This window comes from Dermacentor andersoni, chromosome 6 (assembly GCF_023375885.2).
Source record: "Dermacentor andersoni chromosome 6, qqDerAnde1_hic_scaffold, whole genome shotgun sequence".
NCBI lineage: Eukaryota > Metazoa > Arthropoda > Arachnida > Ixodida > Ixodidae > Dermacentor > Dermacentor andersoni.
In genome coordinates, this window is record NC_092819.1 from 71123771 (window position 1) to 71140936 (window position 17166).

General features: G+C 45.8%; 1 protein-coding gene and 1 non-coding gene across 2 annotated transcripts; one reads left to right on the forward strand and one right to left on the reverse strand.

Moving 5' to 3' along the window:
• Window positions 1-274: 274 nt before the first annotated feature.
• On the forward strand, window positions 275-8519 carry LOC129382516 (neprilysin-2-like). Its single transcript, XM_055066623.1, has 3 exons — window positions 275-397; window positions 1621-2531; window positions 7957-8519. Exons 1-3 carry the CDS (start codon window positions 275-277, stop codon window positions 8390-8392), a joined length of 1470 nt encoding a protein of 489 aa, XP_054922598.1. The 3' UTR covers window positions 8393-8519.
• A 6916-nt stretch (window positions 8520-15435) lies between these two features.
• Window positions 15436-15508, reverse strand: TRNAS-CGA (transfer RNA serine (anticodon CGA)). Its single transcript has one exon. It is a non-coding gene; the product is annotated as a tRNA-Ser (tRNA).
• Between the last annotated feature and the right edge of the window lie 1658 nt (window positions 15509-17166).

The following is a 17166-nucleotide window of genomic DNA, read 5'->3' on the forward strand; positions in this document are numbered from 1 at the left end:
GGTTCTTGCTCGTAGATTAAGCTTTAGGCATTCTGTATCAGGCCAGCTTTTAATTAAATAATAATCATTAGTTCACGTCTTAAATGCGATGACTACGGCTAAGGACGGCAAGGATTACGTTTCCTTTAGTGCTATGAGATTTAAACAAGTGAATTAAACAGAATAGATATAACAAAACCAGAATGCATACGATTTTGCAGGTAACCCACTTTTTACAATACTGGTGGACCTGTCCTTAAATTGGCGAGTATCTCTGTGGTTCGACGTGAATGTGATGGCCTCGGCGGACCACGACGAGTACGTGATCACTTTGGACGAACCGGGACCTGTGCCCGTGCTCCGCATGGCGCAGCTTTCATCCCTCGGGGACGACGCTTACGAGAAAGTTGCGCAGCAGGTGGTTATTTGCATTGTTAGAAGTGCATACGAAATTGCAAGATATTCAGAAGTTGTTTTGCAAATAGCATTTAGGAGACGAACCAGGAAGCTTTGTACTTGTGTTGAATATGAGAACCTTTAATAGCGATGACAGAAGAGGCGAATGATGGTGGAAGACAATATGGATGCTGTGTCTTCCATCGTCTTTGATCTCTTGTGCGCCAGTACTAGTATCTAAGGCGTGTCCCAACAAGTCCAGCTCTCGACTCTTTGGCAGGGTAAAATAATTTGTATCTACTTGAATTTCTTAATAACAGGTTACATTACATGCCAGTTAGAAAAGCGGCGTAAACTGCTTTTTCTGATAAAAAGCCTTCTTCATTCACTAGTGGCACCCAATCTACAGCAAGCATAGAGGCGCCTAGAGAAGACAACGAAATAAGAAGAACTGCTTCGATGTATTACTTCAGGGTGTGCGCCATCCTATTAATGAAGAAATGGCAGTGATCATTGAAACAACTCAGCTTCAACTCATTGTTCTCAAAGATGGCCAGCCGTTAGAAAACTTGAGCCATAATGCACGAGACAGCGCATTGCGTTGGCCTTGTTCATTTGACATAATGCGATACCAACGCTAGCTCACAGGGCCACATGGCAAAGGCGATTTGCTGCCATTTGTTAGTTCAGCACCATATTGCGTAGCCTTTGTTTTGTGTCCAAGCCATCTAGCGTTTGTACTGTATCAGCGGCACCGGGCAAGCTATCATTAGCAAGATTTGTTTGATCTGGCGCTTAGTAGTATTCTCTTCTTTCGTGCGTATGGTGGGCCAGCTTTGTATTGCGTCATTTAGTTGCGAACAATGGCTTTTTACGGCCTCTTTGAAGGCATTGTGCGTTGAGGCTATGCTTCATGATTTATCTGCGATGGCAAGAGCAAGACACGACAGCGTTTCAAAAGAAGTCAGTTTTACGTAGTAAAAGTTACATATGTGATCCGCCTTATTGCCACATTTTCTAGGAGCCAGAAGACTGAACAAAGGTAAACTCCGTTCTGCGCGCCTTTTTTGCACATACAACTTTTATCTGATAGGTTAAAGTTCTCGGTAAGGCTTGCCTTGAAGTTAGTGCTTTCATAAAACACTACCTTACGAAAACAGCATCTCTTTTAAAGTGTTACCTTGTAGTACCTACAAGACCCGCAGTCAGCATCTAATGAGTTTTGTTCTGCACTCCACCCACCAGGTGGCGTCTTTTCTATCCGGAGGCACTGTGTCGTTGAGCAAAACGGAACTGACGGACTTGCGGCTAGACGAAGGAATCGTACGGAACACTCTGTCGTTTCGACTGGATCCGGAGAGTGAAGACGCAGACGAAGTAGACGTCATTACGCCTATCAAGAAAGTCCGTGTGCTGTCTGGGAGCGTAGGCCCCGACCAGTGGCTGGCCACGTTGCGGAGTTCTCTCGACGGTGCTGCCGGCCTGACCCTTTCGAACGAAACAAAAATACTCGCCTTCAACAAAGCAAGGATCAACCACGCTTTCACTATGCTCGAAGACCTGCCGATCGACGTGGCTCTAAACGTGACTGGCTGGATGTTTGCTTACATCTACGGGTGGACAATGGGTTCCCGTTTTGACGACTTCAATTCTGGGCATAAGGACACCGAAAAGCTCACCACCAGGACTCTCTGCTTTCTAGCTGTGCATGAAATGCACGGCCTTGCTGTTGTAGCTGCTTACATTTCCAAACTTTTCAGCGAGTCACAACGCGGCGGTGTTACGCAGATCTTCAGTTCTATTGCTAACGCTTTAGTTGTGGCCATCAAAAGCGCAAGCAGTCTCACTTCACCGACAAAGATTAGGGCAGAGGCCAAAATTGTAGACGAGCTAAGCAATCACATTTGGCCTCCCGAACCGTTCTTCCGTGAGAACTTGGTGAACGAGATCTACACAGCATTTCCTGCAGAAGGCACGTCGTTATTTTCTCTGCGGCTTCAAACGATGAAAGTGCTCCAGGAGTCACGGACCAACCAGTACTACTACAGTCTCATGACGAAGCGCGTCCGCTCGTACGCTCGCAGCGTTCGCTACCTATACAGCCGCAACACTCTTGAACTCGGAGTGTGGGCCCTCCTAGCCCCTTCCTATATGAGGTGAGTGCAGTAAATATTACCATAACGTATGACCCCCGACAGATGCACGGCCTTTGTCAAAAGTGCACACGCTACTCCGCACCTTAGCCGAATACGCCTTTCGGCTGTGTGGTACGGTTCCCGCCGCGCTCCTGACACTACAGAATTCTGCATGGTGTGTAACAGAATTAGCTTCACTCCCCAAGGCAATGCAACTGACGAATACCACATCAACTACCTTAAACAGCCTTTGTTTCTACTCTAGATTTCTACACTACTACTACTAGTACCGCTACAGATTTCTAATCGAACGAACAAATATTTAAACCTCCTGCCATACCGGTCGATGCCCTTGTCACACGCGCAATTTTGATTTTACCCGAGCCCCATCAGTAGAGTCTTGCTACACGGGCATTTCCGATCGCGATTTTGCTCGATCTGCATCCACTGAATCGTGATCGAGCTTCTTGATAGCGATCATAGATGTGAATCGTCTATGCCCTCAATGTTTAGTGAGCTCAAACAAATGTCTGTAAATGGCCCTGCATGGCAATGCCGCACGCCTTAAGCGTACTGTACGATTTCATTACTTCCATAGTGCATGGTCCATGCGTTCAAATTCGAGGGTTTCACGTGCCGAAACAACCACCTGATTGTGAGACACGCCGTAGTGGGGGACTCTGAATCAATTTTGACCACCTGGGATTCTTTAACGTGTATCCAGTGCGTGGTACACGGGTGTTATTGCATTTCGCCCGCATCAACATGTGGCTTTCGCTGCTGGGATTTGATCAGCCTCGTGCTTAGGCAGCGCAACGCCATAACCTACGAGCAACAAGGGACGATAGATCCAGGCGTGGTCCCGAGGGGAACACATAAGCGGCCATTCGTGCGTTCGGCCTACGAGGAAATGATCAAGGTTCTGCTCGCCGCAGGCGAAAAGCTTGTCTACAGTTCGCTGACGGGTACCATCTGTCAGCGAACAAACGTACTCGGAGAAGTACATTGCAACAGATTGCCACGATAGGTATAGCTCGAGCGAAAAAGTTGTGCCCACCAGCTCCTTGCACGTGTCTCGCACTTAGCTTTGGGCACGACCCGTGACCTCAGGTTGTTGATGAAAGGGAGGGGTCTATTTAGACGGAATTCATTACACTGCATAAATTAGCAGTGTCAGCTTTTATTGCGTGAAAGAGGCTACGAACACCTTGAATGACAGGCTTTAGGTGTTCAATTATGGTACATCTCCTGAGTGTCTTGGTTAAAAAGGATTATAACTTTAATATTGATAATTACCTGTGTAATTACTAGTTCGGGTGAGTTGGTTTGGCAGCGAAATAAAAGATGGTTTGGCGGTGTAATTAAAAAATTAGGCCGAAGTGTTGCCCTAAGGGCGAAGCATGGACTGCGATATAAAATTAGTGGACATCTATATGAATAGTAAGGATAGTAATTTTATCAGCCGCATAAACTTGTAATCATAGGCATACGAACTAAATTAAAAAGCATGGTGTGACGCGTGCACAAGCAAACATAGAAGCATCTCACTCGATCCCTGCGGAAACTGGCTGTCAAAACGCTTGCGTGAGGAAACGCGAAGTGACATTCATGCTGTCTATCGCTTCAACGAAAAGTGAGCGCCGAGAACACACAGCACGCACAAATCTGGGAGCCACCAACACCCACCACTCCGAACACACCGCGCGCAGCCGCCACATGCGGAGTTTCAGCCGGAGTAGAACGCCGCCCCCCTCCCTCCGCTTCCCACGGTGCCTCGCAACATTGGGCGCCTTGCGCGCGACGGAAGACTGCGCGCTTCCTCCCCGCTTTCTTCTCTTTCGAGTAGGCGAGATGGGGCTGTTATCGTCGGCTTGTCTCGCGCAATTTCACTCTCAATACAGCGCAGGGCGCGCGGCAACGGCTATCGCCCTTGGACTTTATGCGGAACCTCACGGTGACACCGGCGCCGACAGTGATGGCAGAAATGCGCTTGGAATGCCCATATAATTGCTATCACAACAAGGAAAAAATAATGGCTTAATTATCGCTTTTTTCCCTATTTAAAACAAATTTCAACACAGTTCCTGAACCAGTGTGTATATGCGATAAAGTTTCCCGTTCAACCTCTTATGCGCCCTCGCGGTAGCTCAGTGGTTAGGACATGGCGCTGCTGAGAAAGAAGTTGCAGATTGAATTACCGTAACGCGCCGACCGCATTCCGATGGTGGCGGAATGCAGAAACGCTCATGTGACGTTCATCAGATGCACTTTAAAGAAGCAAGGTAGTCAAAATGGTCAAAACACTATGCTTAGAGGCTACGATGCTTTACGGCTGAGCATGTTTCATGATGGCAGAGGCGGCATCTCAATTATAAAAAAATGCGAGAGAGAAGAAAAAAAGAAAAAGCTCATGCACTGAGATTTTCGTAAAATATCTCAGTAGATAAAAGCTCCAATCTTGATTTGTTGCGTTAATGCCTATTAATAAATAAAGGAATGAAGGAACGAATGAATGAATGATTGCAGACAGCGGTTTATAATTGTCCCTGCAAGCATCTGAAATGAAAGGAAGCTACAAGAAAAAAACATGCCATATTTGCGGCGCTTCATGGTAAATTTAATAATAATTATTAAATGTTTTCTAATTGCAGAAATTCTTATTCTAAGCACTTTTGTTTTTCATTAAAGGCACAGCAATATCTTTTTTATTTTGAACTTTCGTTGGCATGCATGTTCAAATATATAAATGCACAGTTCTAGAGCTTCGAGGTACAACAGTTATATCTTGGGTTAAGTACGAGTGCTAGACAAGTGATGATGCAGGTATGCAAAAGTTTGCATAGGTCTATTTATTTTGTCAGAACAGTACCTTGAGGTCATTTTGATCGAGACTTCGTCCCGGAGTGTTCACTTTGAAGTTATATTTTGCTGTACTGATAAGCTGCTCCCGCCCCACATATTTGAAGGTCCAAAGAAGTTTGACCTAGTTGCAGATAAATGTACAATTCATTGTGCTGGATCATGGGAAGAGAAAGAAGGCGTAGAAATACTTTCTTAGCTTGATTTCTCCTTCTAATTTCGGTTTCTCAGATACGAGCGCATTTCTAGGGCGTAACCGATTGCGGGTTTTAACATTGCTCGAGTTTCCGCTAAATGCTTTATGTGTAGCTACAGTTAAATATTCTCTTGTTGTATGCGGTGTGCTTGAAAGGTGCACAAGTTTGAGCGTTTTCAGCATATTTTCTTTATTAGTTTTTCATTACTTGCCTTTAAATTATGTGCTATGAAGACTAGACTACTGCGCAATTCATCTTAAGAATATGGCTAATTCAATTGCGCGTGCTTCTTTGAATGAGCTTGTCTCTGAGCTTGTCTCTGAGCTTATATGCCCGTTGTTATAGGTTAAGTGGAACCATCGAAAATTGCTTGCGGTATAGCGAACAAATATGCTTATCGAGTGGCATTCCTCAAAGGGACGGGCATTCTTTGCATAAAAAATAAAATTGATGAATATTAAAAGATTGTCTCACTAATCGCCTTTTCGACCAATTCCCTTAAGGCGCATATTACCATTTACGCAGTGAAGCGAGTGAGTTTCTGAAGCAAATCCACCGAGAAGAAATTTTTTAACTAGCACCAGTTTTAAAATAAGCACCATCAAAATTGTAGTAAAATACAATTTATTTCTACTCACTTTCTGAGCAAAACGCATCTTTATGCACTGAAGCTAATGAATAGCCGATGGACTAATGTATTTTGTTGCACATATTGAAAAATGCATCTCAGAATTAGTACCTTCCTCATAATCCGTTTCAAGTGACTGCACCTTGCCCACTCACCAGCTATAATTTTCAAATTGTAACGTGTGCCATGAAGTAGTTAATTTGACAAGTAATTTGCAGAGCTATAGTAATTAGTCGATTATGTGTTTGATTTCTGGTTGAGGTATTCTCTGCCTTTTAGAGTAGTCTATAGCTCAAAGAGTAGAATGCTTCAACATGGCAAGGACGAATTAAAAGAAACCGCAGTTGCGCCCGAAGGGCGAAGCATTGATTGCAATAGCAAATGAATGGACAGCTAGGTATATGAAATAAGGGTATACTGGTTTTATCAGCTGTATAAGCTTGTAAGTATAGGCATACTAACTAAATTAACAGACATAGTGTCACGCGCGTGCAAGAAAACATGAACACATCTAACTCGATGACCACGGAAGCTCGCTGTAAAGACGCTGCAGGGAGCAAGCGAGGCAGCAGTAGCGAGCGAATGGACCTTCGTGCTGCATCTCGGGTCAACGCGAACTTAGCCGCGAAAACACAGCGCACGGGCGGACTCTGTCCCCGTCACACATGACTTTCAAGATACAGCGGCCCGGGCAGGCGTGCGCGGCCGCCCGGGCAGCCCGGAGTAGAACGCGCCCCCTTCCCCCCTCCCTTCAGAACCTTGAGTGCGATGGAAGGCGGCGCCTTTCCTCCCCGCTTTCCTCGCTCGTGTGCACGATATCGAGTCGCAATTGCCGGCTCACTCCAGTACGCTTTCACTCGCACATACGGCACAGGGCGCGCGGCGACGATTTTATCGCCGTTGGACTTATACCGAACCTCAAGGCGACTGCAGAAATGCGCCTGGAGTGTCCAGATAATTGTTATCGCAATGAAAGAATTATGTTAGCTATTAAAAAAGAACTATATGTGTCGAGAAGCTGGAGCAAGAAAAAGAATTTGGACATTACGAGAGATGCTCATAGATGATACCCAGAATAATTTAGTGGGGCTGTTCGGCAGTTGATTTATGTCTATTTTCAATGTATGAAATACACTTCTGCTCAGAGGGCTTTTTCAATGAGCAAGAAGCCGATACAGCCCTCGTACGTCAGTGCTTACCTAAACCCTGCACACTATTGGCGCATGTGCGCTTTCGATTCATACTTTTTTTTCTTAAAATAAAAGTTCATTTTTTTTAAATTCATTTCAAGGTGCCTAATGAAGCTCAAGTAGGGTGTAGAGTAAGAGAGCGGCACATGAAAGGTACGCACGGTAATGATGAATGAAACAGCAAATGTATATGCAGTAAGTGCAGTACACTATTATCAATTAACCTAAAATCTCACATATGAAATAACCTAATGAAACACAGCGTTAATGCAGTGAATTCACAATGAAGATAAAGTGAAGGCTACAAGCAAGCGTATCATTTGATCAAGGACACACACACGTGCACACAAATAAAGAAAACCTGACACAAAATGCAGAATAGCATCAATGAGGCAGTAAACTTACGGAAAACAATAGCAACATTCAAAATAGTTCTGTGGAACGTTTAGAATACACCTATTTAGTTTTCGAAATGTTGTCATTGGATGTTATCTCCCGTGTCTTTCTTTTATTTTTTTGTGCTGGCAGAGTAGCACTCGCGTCCACCTTAACCGACTACTTTTTGAATGCAGGGATGGCTCCCGTCTCATGGCGTTCAGCGGTCTCGGTTTCGAGATGGCCCGTGCACTTGTTCGTGCGTTTGACGAGCGTGGCAGAATGCTGGACGGAAAAGGTCAGCCAGATACGAGGTGGCGCCAGAAGTTCAAGTGCTGGCTGAACGATGCGAACAACAGACGCGATAAGCGCGCTCTCGCAGATCTGTTCGCACTGAACGTGACTTTGCGAGCGTTCGCCGACGCCACCGCGGGTGTGCATAGCTATCCCAAGCTTCGGTTCCTGGAGTCGTTGAGCGAAGACCAAACGTTTTTCGTGAGTTTCTGCAGCCATTTCTGCGGCGACAGGGAGCGGGCTGAACTCTGCAATCTGGCCACAAGGGCTGCGCAGTTTCGCAAGGCATTCCGCTGTGAAGATCGCAGGGAGAGCAAGACAGAGTGCGAGTTCATCTGAATGTTCGCAAGTCACCGATGTTTAATGCTTGTTCTTGGAATGGACCATGCCACTATGCACAAACTCTGAGCGATTGATGATGCTCATGAAAATGCGTCTCAGAATAAATTAGCCGACCTAGGAAAGTTATACATTAGTACTGTGTTTTCCTCTCGTTCTTTAACGCAGCTGTTGTTCACTGTCACTGAGGTTGTGAACAATGGCCCCTCCATGGGAGTCACCTAATTCAAATAAAAACAGGGCTTCGCAGGTCAACTTCTGAGCCTTAATACGGACTTCGTCGTGGCGATGCTGTGTACACTATGTATTATGTTTTCTTGGGCAAAAATGGCCGCGAACGTATCTTTAACTACCGTCCAAACTGAACACCGCTTTTTCCAAGATCGTCCATTTTCTTGCTTTTTAGCTTCGGCAGTAACTGCTTCATCACTGATGGAGGTCATGATGTACTGAGATTCCATGAGGCATGATGGAAGAACGATGGAACAATAGGACGAACGTCAGTACGAGACACACACATGAGACGTTAGGAGAACAAGCCACCCCGAAAACGTATCTGTTGTGCAAATACCGTTGCAGTTAGTTATCATTTTGTTAGTTAAGACAAGCGGCGACATGTTCTTGGTGGCACCGTTCATGTAAATATTGAGGAGACTTTTTACAGCACAGCAACATTGTATGCAGCAAGAAATGGCGAAATTGACCTACGCCATCAGGTGATGCAACTTGTTTTGCCATCATTCTTGATCGTGTTTTGACACGTACTTTATGTTTTGACACGGTTCTCAGCTGAGTATGTTCTTGCTTTTAAGAATTACGCGGCGGCAGATTTCTGAGTCCGTGGAGCACGTGTGCGCACGTGCGCATGTGTGTGTGTTCCAAATAAACAATGACGTTGAGCGTACTTTCATTACAGAATGTACACTTCAGCTGGAAGAGTCATACTGTTACTCGAACGAGGGATTAAGCATACTATAATATATATTCGAATGCAGAATCACATTCTGCGCGGTGCTTATCAGTGGATGGCGCCTGAAACATTGTTTTTGAAAGCGAAGTTCTATTTGCCTAGCGAACCACGGCTTCGCACCTGTCAGTATCGGGGCTGCGTGTTGACCTTCAACGTAGCGCCAGTGAGCACCTCTGTTGAGCGTAATAAAATAAATATCCATATAGAACAAGTACGTCTAATACAGCCTAAGGGGCATCTCTAATGCACATAGACCTTTTTTAATGAAACCATGCATGCTATTCAACATTTTCTAAGAAATTGCTCCTAATTGGCCTGCTTCTATTGTCGGACCACTGCCTGTCGGCCCACTCCTGGCCAACGCTCCAGAATAAATGCGTGCCACTTGTAACACAGGAAGCATACAATCCTAAATACGCATATTACTCAGAAATAAGTACATATTGGCACTCTGACATAAGGTATATATTACATATGCATCGTTCTTGTGTCTGAATACACATAAGTGCGAATAATGGTGGCAGTTGCCAATTTTTCTCTATAAATGTGCTGTTTTCAATAAAAATTACTAGAGGGTCCGAAGCTCTTCGTTCCTGTTTTCTGCCTAGATTCTCGATTCTGCCAGGCGTCGGTTTTGTTGTCGAAGCCGCAGCTTCCTTATTTAATGGCTCCCGAAGCGTTTGTAGTACATGTGCAGAGCATGCATGTAGCATGTAAGCTAATTGTCAGCATAAGGAACCAAGATTACAACGAATAGGCGCAAACGTTTTTATTCTTTTCAGGGGTTGTTTCGTGCGATCCGCAGTGCCGTGGATGCGTGACCTTAAGACATGTTGTCGATAGTAGGCCGTTGAAATATGCGTAACAGAGCAGAGACCATGCGCTATGGGAGGATATGTCAATACATTCCTGAAACTTCAGTCAGAAACGAAAAGTACGTGCCACTCGAAACGCCGTATCTTGTCAAAGTGCTTGTCCTAAAACCTTACTTTTGGTCTATTAATTTGCAATCACACTATTTCACACGAATAGTGCAGCCACATTTATCATTTACTTAATATTTCTAATATGGCTTGTACCCACATTCTCCTTGCCGAGGCCTGGCGCTTTGATTGCATAGTTGCTAACGTATCTGAAGCGACGCTCCCTGTACATTTTCTTATGACTTTTCCTGTGCTGCTGCTGCTATCTTGCGCGCCGAGTCGGGGTGGTGGTTCAGAGCACGTGTATGCATACACAGAGAATGGTAAAGAGGAAAGGCGACGCGAGGAACTCGTTTGGGACTTTTCCATCGCGTCGCGTGTGCACAATGATCTCTGGAATAGCCTGCGCGTCGCCACATTAGCATCTTGATATCTGTGATTAGCCGTGACCAACCGCAAAATCATTGCAGGCACTGCAGCCCTTACCCATCTGCTAACGTTCAAGCCCGGAGGAGAAGTAGATATGACTGTAGAGAGGGAGCAGGAATAAGAGGCAGAGAATGGGGTAGAAGCGGCGCAGTCGCGAAACGAGGGAATAACAGCCTTGCCACAGGGAGGAAGGGTGGGACAGGAAAAAGGCGACGTGAAAACACAAGGAAACGCTGCTAGCATAGACACGTCCGTGGTTGCGGGCAAACTGACGGTACTTTTTCTGAAAAATAAACCCCATATAAATTTGTCAAGCGCACATTTGACGCGTGCACACGCAAAGCCGCACTAAACCACCGTGAGGTCTAGGCGACACTACGAAAGCGGTCGTACGTCAAATCAACACTACTGCGTTCAGTGTCCGCCGCGGTAGCTTTGCGGCTATACCACTCATCGACGTCGACGATTCTATCCCGACCGCGGCAGCCCCAGTTCGATGGGAGTGAAATACAAAAACGCTTGTGCACTTAGATTTAGGTGCACAGTGGTTTTGGTGCGTTAAAACTTCACAATTTAATTTAAATTTAGGTGCACTTTAAAAAACACCAGAGTGTTCTGGAGTCTGAAACTGCGGCGTGCCTCATAATCCGATTATGGTTTTGACGCGGAAAATCGCACAATTTTGCCAAGACTTCTACTATGATGTATGTGTCTTCCTTAGCGCAATATTGCTCAACGTTATACTGGTCGGACTTGCAGACGAGCTACCTGACAAAGCACGTAACAGCACGTAGGCGGATGACATCTGTATCTCGTCATCTGGGGTCACACCTACACAAGGGCGCGCAAGGCTTCAACGCGCGGCTGCCATCACAGCGAAGTACTGTCGCCGTAAAGGCCTGTAACTCTAAGCAACTAAGTGTGCCGTGTTGGAATTCACGCGCAAATAAATGTGATAATATCCCTTCATTGTTGACTGGATGGCACTTCCTTTACTCACCTACCATAGATTTCTTGGTGTCATAACAGGCCACAATCTTTCATGGACGAAACATGGTGCTTTGGTCTAAATTGAGAAACATCATACGTGTTCTTCGTTTTATATCTGGAAAGAAATAGGGGCCCTCCGAATGATGTTTGCTCCACGTGTACCAGACACTTTTCGTGGGCTGCATACGCTACAGAGTGCCAGTGCTAACACGGAGTCCTATTGTATGAGCACGCTGGAGAGCCTTCAGGCACAAACGCTGTGGATATGCCTTGGATTTCCACGTGACACGTCAACTAAGGCCACAAGAGCGGAAGCACGGGCTTGTCCAATTAGCATATGCACGTCCTGTGAAGATGTGCGAACCTACCTTCGCCTGCGGACTAGACACTCACACAATCCTGTTATCGCTTCCAAGAACCAATCCTGACTGCGATTTTTTCTAAAGCGATTGCATGTCGTGCAAGCATTGTACCTACAAGGTTCCTGGCCAGCAACATCGCCGAAACACCTCCCTGGACGATACTGAGAGCACTTGCGAGGCTTGCAAATACCTGGAATTACAAAGAAGTCCCACGCTCCTTCCATTGGCTTGAAGCAGCTCACCCTGCCCATATATTTACATTACAAAGGGGAACTGCACAGTAGGTACCGATGGTTCGGTCACACCATCTGCCACAACGGCTGAATTTCTTATCTCCCAACTAGGCATTACCCGGCGATTTGAATTGAACCACCAACCAAGGTATGCAGCTGCGGAACTGGCGGCAATACCGGAGGCTGTTCGTTTTGCAAGAACGCACGCCCCTCATAAATGGACGGTTTTCTGCGATCCAAAATAAGTGTTGCAGGCGCTAAAATGCTTTTTAAACGAAGGACCATATTATCTGCTCGTGCTGGAAATCACTGAGTGTCATCACAGTGCCTAGCAAGGTGAACACTTGATCACCTTTTAATGAGTACCTCGTCATAGTGGCGTGATCGGCAATGAACGCACTGAGCGTGAGGCAAGATCAGCATTGTCTTCCTCTGATGAAGTGCGGATCGCCTACTGGCCACCTGATACCATCTGAATGATCAAGACACTCATGCAGGACCCTGCAAGGGCATTAAGAACCCACCATGACAACATCCACAGACGCCTACGTATTATCGACCAGGACGGCAAATTCTCTTTGTCCCCGGAGGTTACGTGGAGTAAAGCGTCATTGCCATGCAGGATTCGGCTGGGCTTTGCTTTCATCCGCCACTACGCACACCTCACCGGCCAGTCGAACAGCCCTGACTGCGAACGCTGACAGACGCCTGACAAGCTGGAACACGTATTGCGTGATTACCTTGCATATATGCTGGAGCGAAGGACGAAGGATAATTCCCAAGCGAGCGTTGGGATGTCACCACTGTCAGAGGAAGGTATTCTTGGTCCATTGCCTGGTCTGCAGCTTTTATGCGCACAACTCACGTCCTGTGGAAGTTTCTACATGGCAAGAAACTAGAAGAGCGGCTATAGTAGGCCCACCGTATGATGTGCATAAGCGCTAGGCACTTCTCACATCGTTATCATCCATCCCAGTCCTTTGACTCCCCTTCCCTTTGACCCAGTGTACAGCAGCAGACTAGAGCGCACTAGCTCAGGTCAACTTCTCTGTCTTTCCTATAAATAAAATCTCTTCCTCTATCTACCACGATGTGTCGTGCTATGTGAGATAATGAAAATGCTCAACCTTCTCAAAGATTACGAAGACAGGTGCATAACAACGTCTCAAGCAAAGACGCCTCCCTGTGTGTTCGGTGTACTGCGCAGACAAAGAACAGTCGTGCTTGCACGGTAACCTTAACATCAACTCGCCACTCTCGTATTGAACTGAGCATTGAAGAAATAAGCATTTTCTGTAGACATCACCGCTATTTATGGTCAAAAAAGGCAAACAACACATACGGCTACGCTAACACGGATTTTCACTGTGCGTGGGTTGCGCATAACATTAATCTCCAGCATGCAGATCGGTACAACCTCAACCTCCGGTTTCATAGGGTATTTTGTCTCGTGAGGGGGTCAAAGATGTCCGCGTCAGTCTCCTGTAGCGGTTTTGCTACGCGGCCCTGGACTTCTAGCCATCTTTCCGCCCGTACAGGGGCATCAATCTTGCCGGTTGCGTACCTCCAGAAAAAAAAGCTCTTGGGATGCGTTTGTGAGCGCTCGGAAGTTGACACCAACCTCAAGGAGCGGTGAACGCTAGTGCAATCGTTGGCCCGATGTGCCGTGAAATTTTTAAACACACGAAATGAGGCCAACCTCGCATGTACATACAGGGAGTTTGCCTCATTCTGGGCAATATTTCTGAAAATGTGCACCGGGATATGAGCTGGCAATTAAAAGTAGGGTCATCTTGGCAAGGTTAAAAAACAAAAAACAAAAACAAAAAACACGCGCATAGTCCCAGTAGTATAAAACATAAGTACAACGAATAAATTTAGGAGGGCAGGAACTTTGTAGACTTAATGTTATTGTTCACACTCTCCAAATTGTTTAACCGAGGAGGGGGTTAAAGACTATGGCGTGGAATAAAAGCTTTTCTGGTTTACTATTGAATCATCCTGGAGGGAATGGGGTGATCGTGGACGTTCAGCATCCTGCGGTATCCATGCGTTGATTAAGGCAGGTCTGGCCTAACTTCTGCAAATGCACATCTTTTTAACGGAGTTACGAAGCGGCAGCGCTTATGAGTTCCACGCTCCATGGAGCAGCTTCGACTACATGAATTATGACGTGATCCTGGATAGGCGTAATAGCATGCGAGCTACGGAAGTTTTTTTTTATGCACATCGGCCCGTTCAGTCGATGTACAGTTTTTAAAGACAAAGACCTTCTTGGAAAGTTACTGCCTGCTGCTAGACGGCAACGAAGCGGAGTGTCTCTTCTGTGTCGGTTGTGGTTTGGAGTCACCTTCACGAATGCTTACTCAGCACTGATTGGAATGGCTGACAGACCTGCATGTGATGTTTACGGATGCGAGGAGAACGTTGACCACTTATTGTGCCACTGCTCTAAATTTCAAGCACAAAGACAATCTTTGTCCAACACATTGAGGAAACTAGATGATCGCCCTCTGAGTGAACAGACAGTACTAAAGCACCGTCCCCACCGATCATCGGCTCAGAAGGCCGTGAAGGCGCTTTTCTGCTTGCTGAGAACGTCTGGTTTGCACGAGTGGCTTTGACTCAATGACTGTCTTTGCACATCTCTCTCTCTCTCTTCCCCTTCTCTCTTCCCCCAGCCTAGGGTAGCCAACTAGACTCTTGGCTGGTTAACATCCCTGCGTTCCTTATATCCCTTTCTCTCTCTACTACCACGTTTTCACATGAGGTATTTCCTGGCCTCTTTCATGGGCCGGTCCCACACATTGTGCAGGCTAACAATGTGGGCTGGCGTGTGGTACTGCATATGTGGCCTGCGGACCACGTTTCGTGATCTTTCGGCCGGGCACGCTAGAGCGGGAACCCTGCCGTTTGTGTTTGTAGATGCGCCGGGCTTTTATGAGCTCTCTCTCTCTCTCTCTCTCTATATATATATATATATATATATCTATATATATATAGATATATATATATATGTTATAAGAAGCCAACAAACACTGATACCAAGGACAACATAGAGGAAATTACTTGTGCTTAATAAATGAAATAAAGAAATGATAAATTAATGGAAATTAAATTGGATGAACAAACAACTTGCCGCAGGTGGGAATCAAACCCACAACCTTCGCATTTCGCGTGCGATGCTCTACCAACTGAGCTACCGCGGCGCTGTTTCCCCATCCACTTTCTTGGGTATTTATGTGTCCAAGTTGGGCATGTTTGGGCATGTAAAAACGCCGAAAATTAGTTAAAATTATTTAACACATGAACACGTCATACCTCAAAAATATGTTCCGGTACCGAATATAGTGCCGTCAGAAAATTTAACAATGCAACGCTCCTGCTACTCTAACGCGAGGAGTGACGTGACTTATTGTCGAGAAGACATGGGGTTAACCGAGGGGCCCACATTTAATTAGGCATATCACAAGGAGCCAACACTGACGCCGGGACAAGATATGGCAAATTACTTGCGCTTAATAAATTAAATAAAGAAACGATAAATTATTGGAAATGAAAGTGGATGAAAAACAGCTTGTCGCAGGTGGGGAACTATTCCACAACCTTCACATTTTACGTGCGATGCTCTACCAATTGAGCTACCGCGGCGCCGTTTCCCTGTCCAGTTTTTTGGGTATTTGTGTTTCCTTCTAGAACCGAAATGCGATAGTTGTGGTATCGTTCCCCACCTGCGGCGACTTGTTTTTCACCCACTTTCATTTCTATTTATTTATCGTTTCTTTAATTCATTTATTAGGCACAAGTAATTTCCCCTATGTACTCCTTGGTGTCAATATTTGTTAACTTCTTATGATATGACTAATAAAAATCAGCCTCCAGGGTTAACCCCCTTTCTTCTCGTTTATTACATAATGAGGGTCTCCGGCAACATTGATGCCTTCAGGTAACATGTGTGGGTTGATTGACCGGTTGCCTTCACCCAAAAAGGTCACGTTCTCGTGACGCCTGTGGCAGAAAGGATGTTCCACATCCGCTGCCAAGGTCTCTGTCTGTGAGCGGTGGCGCTCGCTAACACTCCCAGGGTTCTACAAGGAAACATAAATGCCCAAGAAAGTGGACAGGGAAACGGCGCCGCGGTAGCTTAATTGGTAGAGCATCGCACGCGATATGCGAAGGTCGTTGGAGCGTACCCCACCTGCGGAACGTTGTTTTTTCATCCACTTTCATTTCCATTATCTTATTGTTTCTTTATTTCATTTATTAAGCACAAGTAATTTCCGCTATGTTGTCCTTGGTGCCAGTGTTTGTTGGCTTCTTGCGACTTACTGTCGTGTGCTGCGAATTCATTTCTATGTCACTCCCAGCTCGTAGAGAAAGGCTTTGCGTTTCACAGAGTTCAATAGGCAGTGTAATCGCCTTCTGTATTTTTTCTTAGCATTACTTCCACTCTCTGTTGTCTGTTTCGTCTAACCTGTATCGACGCCAGTGTACACTGCAGTTATACAGCGGCTTATTACCTAATAGTGCGTCATTCCGACCCCGACACATCCTGAGCCTTTTCTGCACTCTTAACTCTTACGAATACCTATAAGGATTCAGCCGACTGATACTTTTCAGTACAGGTGGTGCGCTGACGGACAAGATTGAACTGCCTTTGCTTTTAAGACGCTCAACGCAGTAGATAAAAAGGGTCCACAGGGTGAATGCGAAGCATTGGCTGTATCTTTGAACGCAAGAAATTATACCTTGCCGTGTAAGGATGCATATACACAAATCATCAGCTGGTATTCGGGACTCTTGGCCACTAGAGAAATGTGTAAGTATAGGCATCAGTGCGAATGCCGCAGCGTGCAAGTGCATGTTG

Coding starts and splice junctions, on each gene's coding strand:
- LOC129382516 (XM_055066623.1), top strand. CDS start 275: ATGGCCTCGGCGGACCACGACGAGTACGTGATCACTTTGGACGAACCG. Junction 398..1,620: donor ACGAGAAAGTTGCGCAGCAG/GTGGTTATTTGC, acceptor TCCACCCACCAG/GTGGCGTCTTTTCTATCCGG. Junction 2,532..7,956: donor CTAGCCCCTTCCTATATGAG/GTGAGTGCAGTA, acceptor TTTTGAATGCAG/GGATGGCTCCCGTCTCATGG.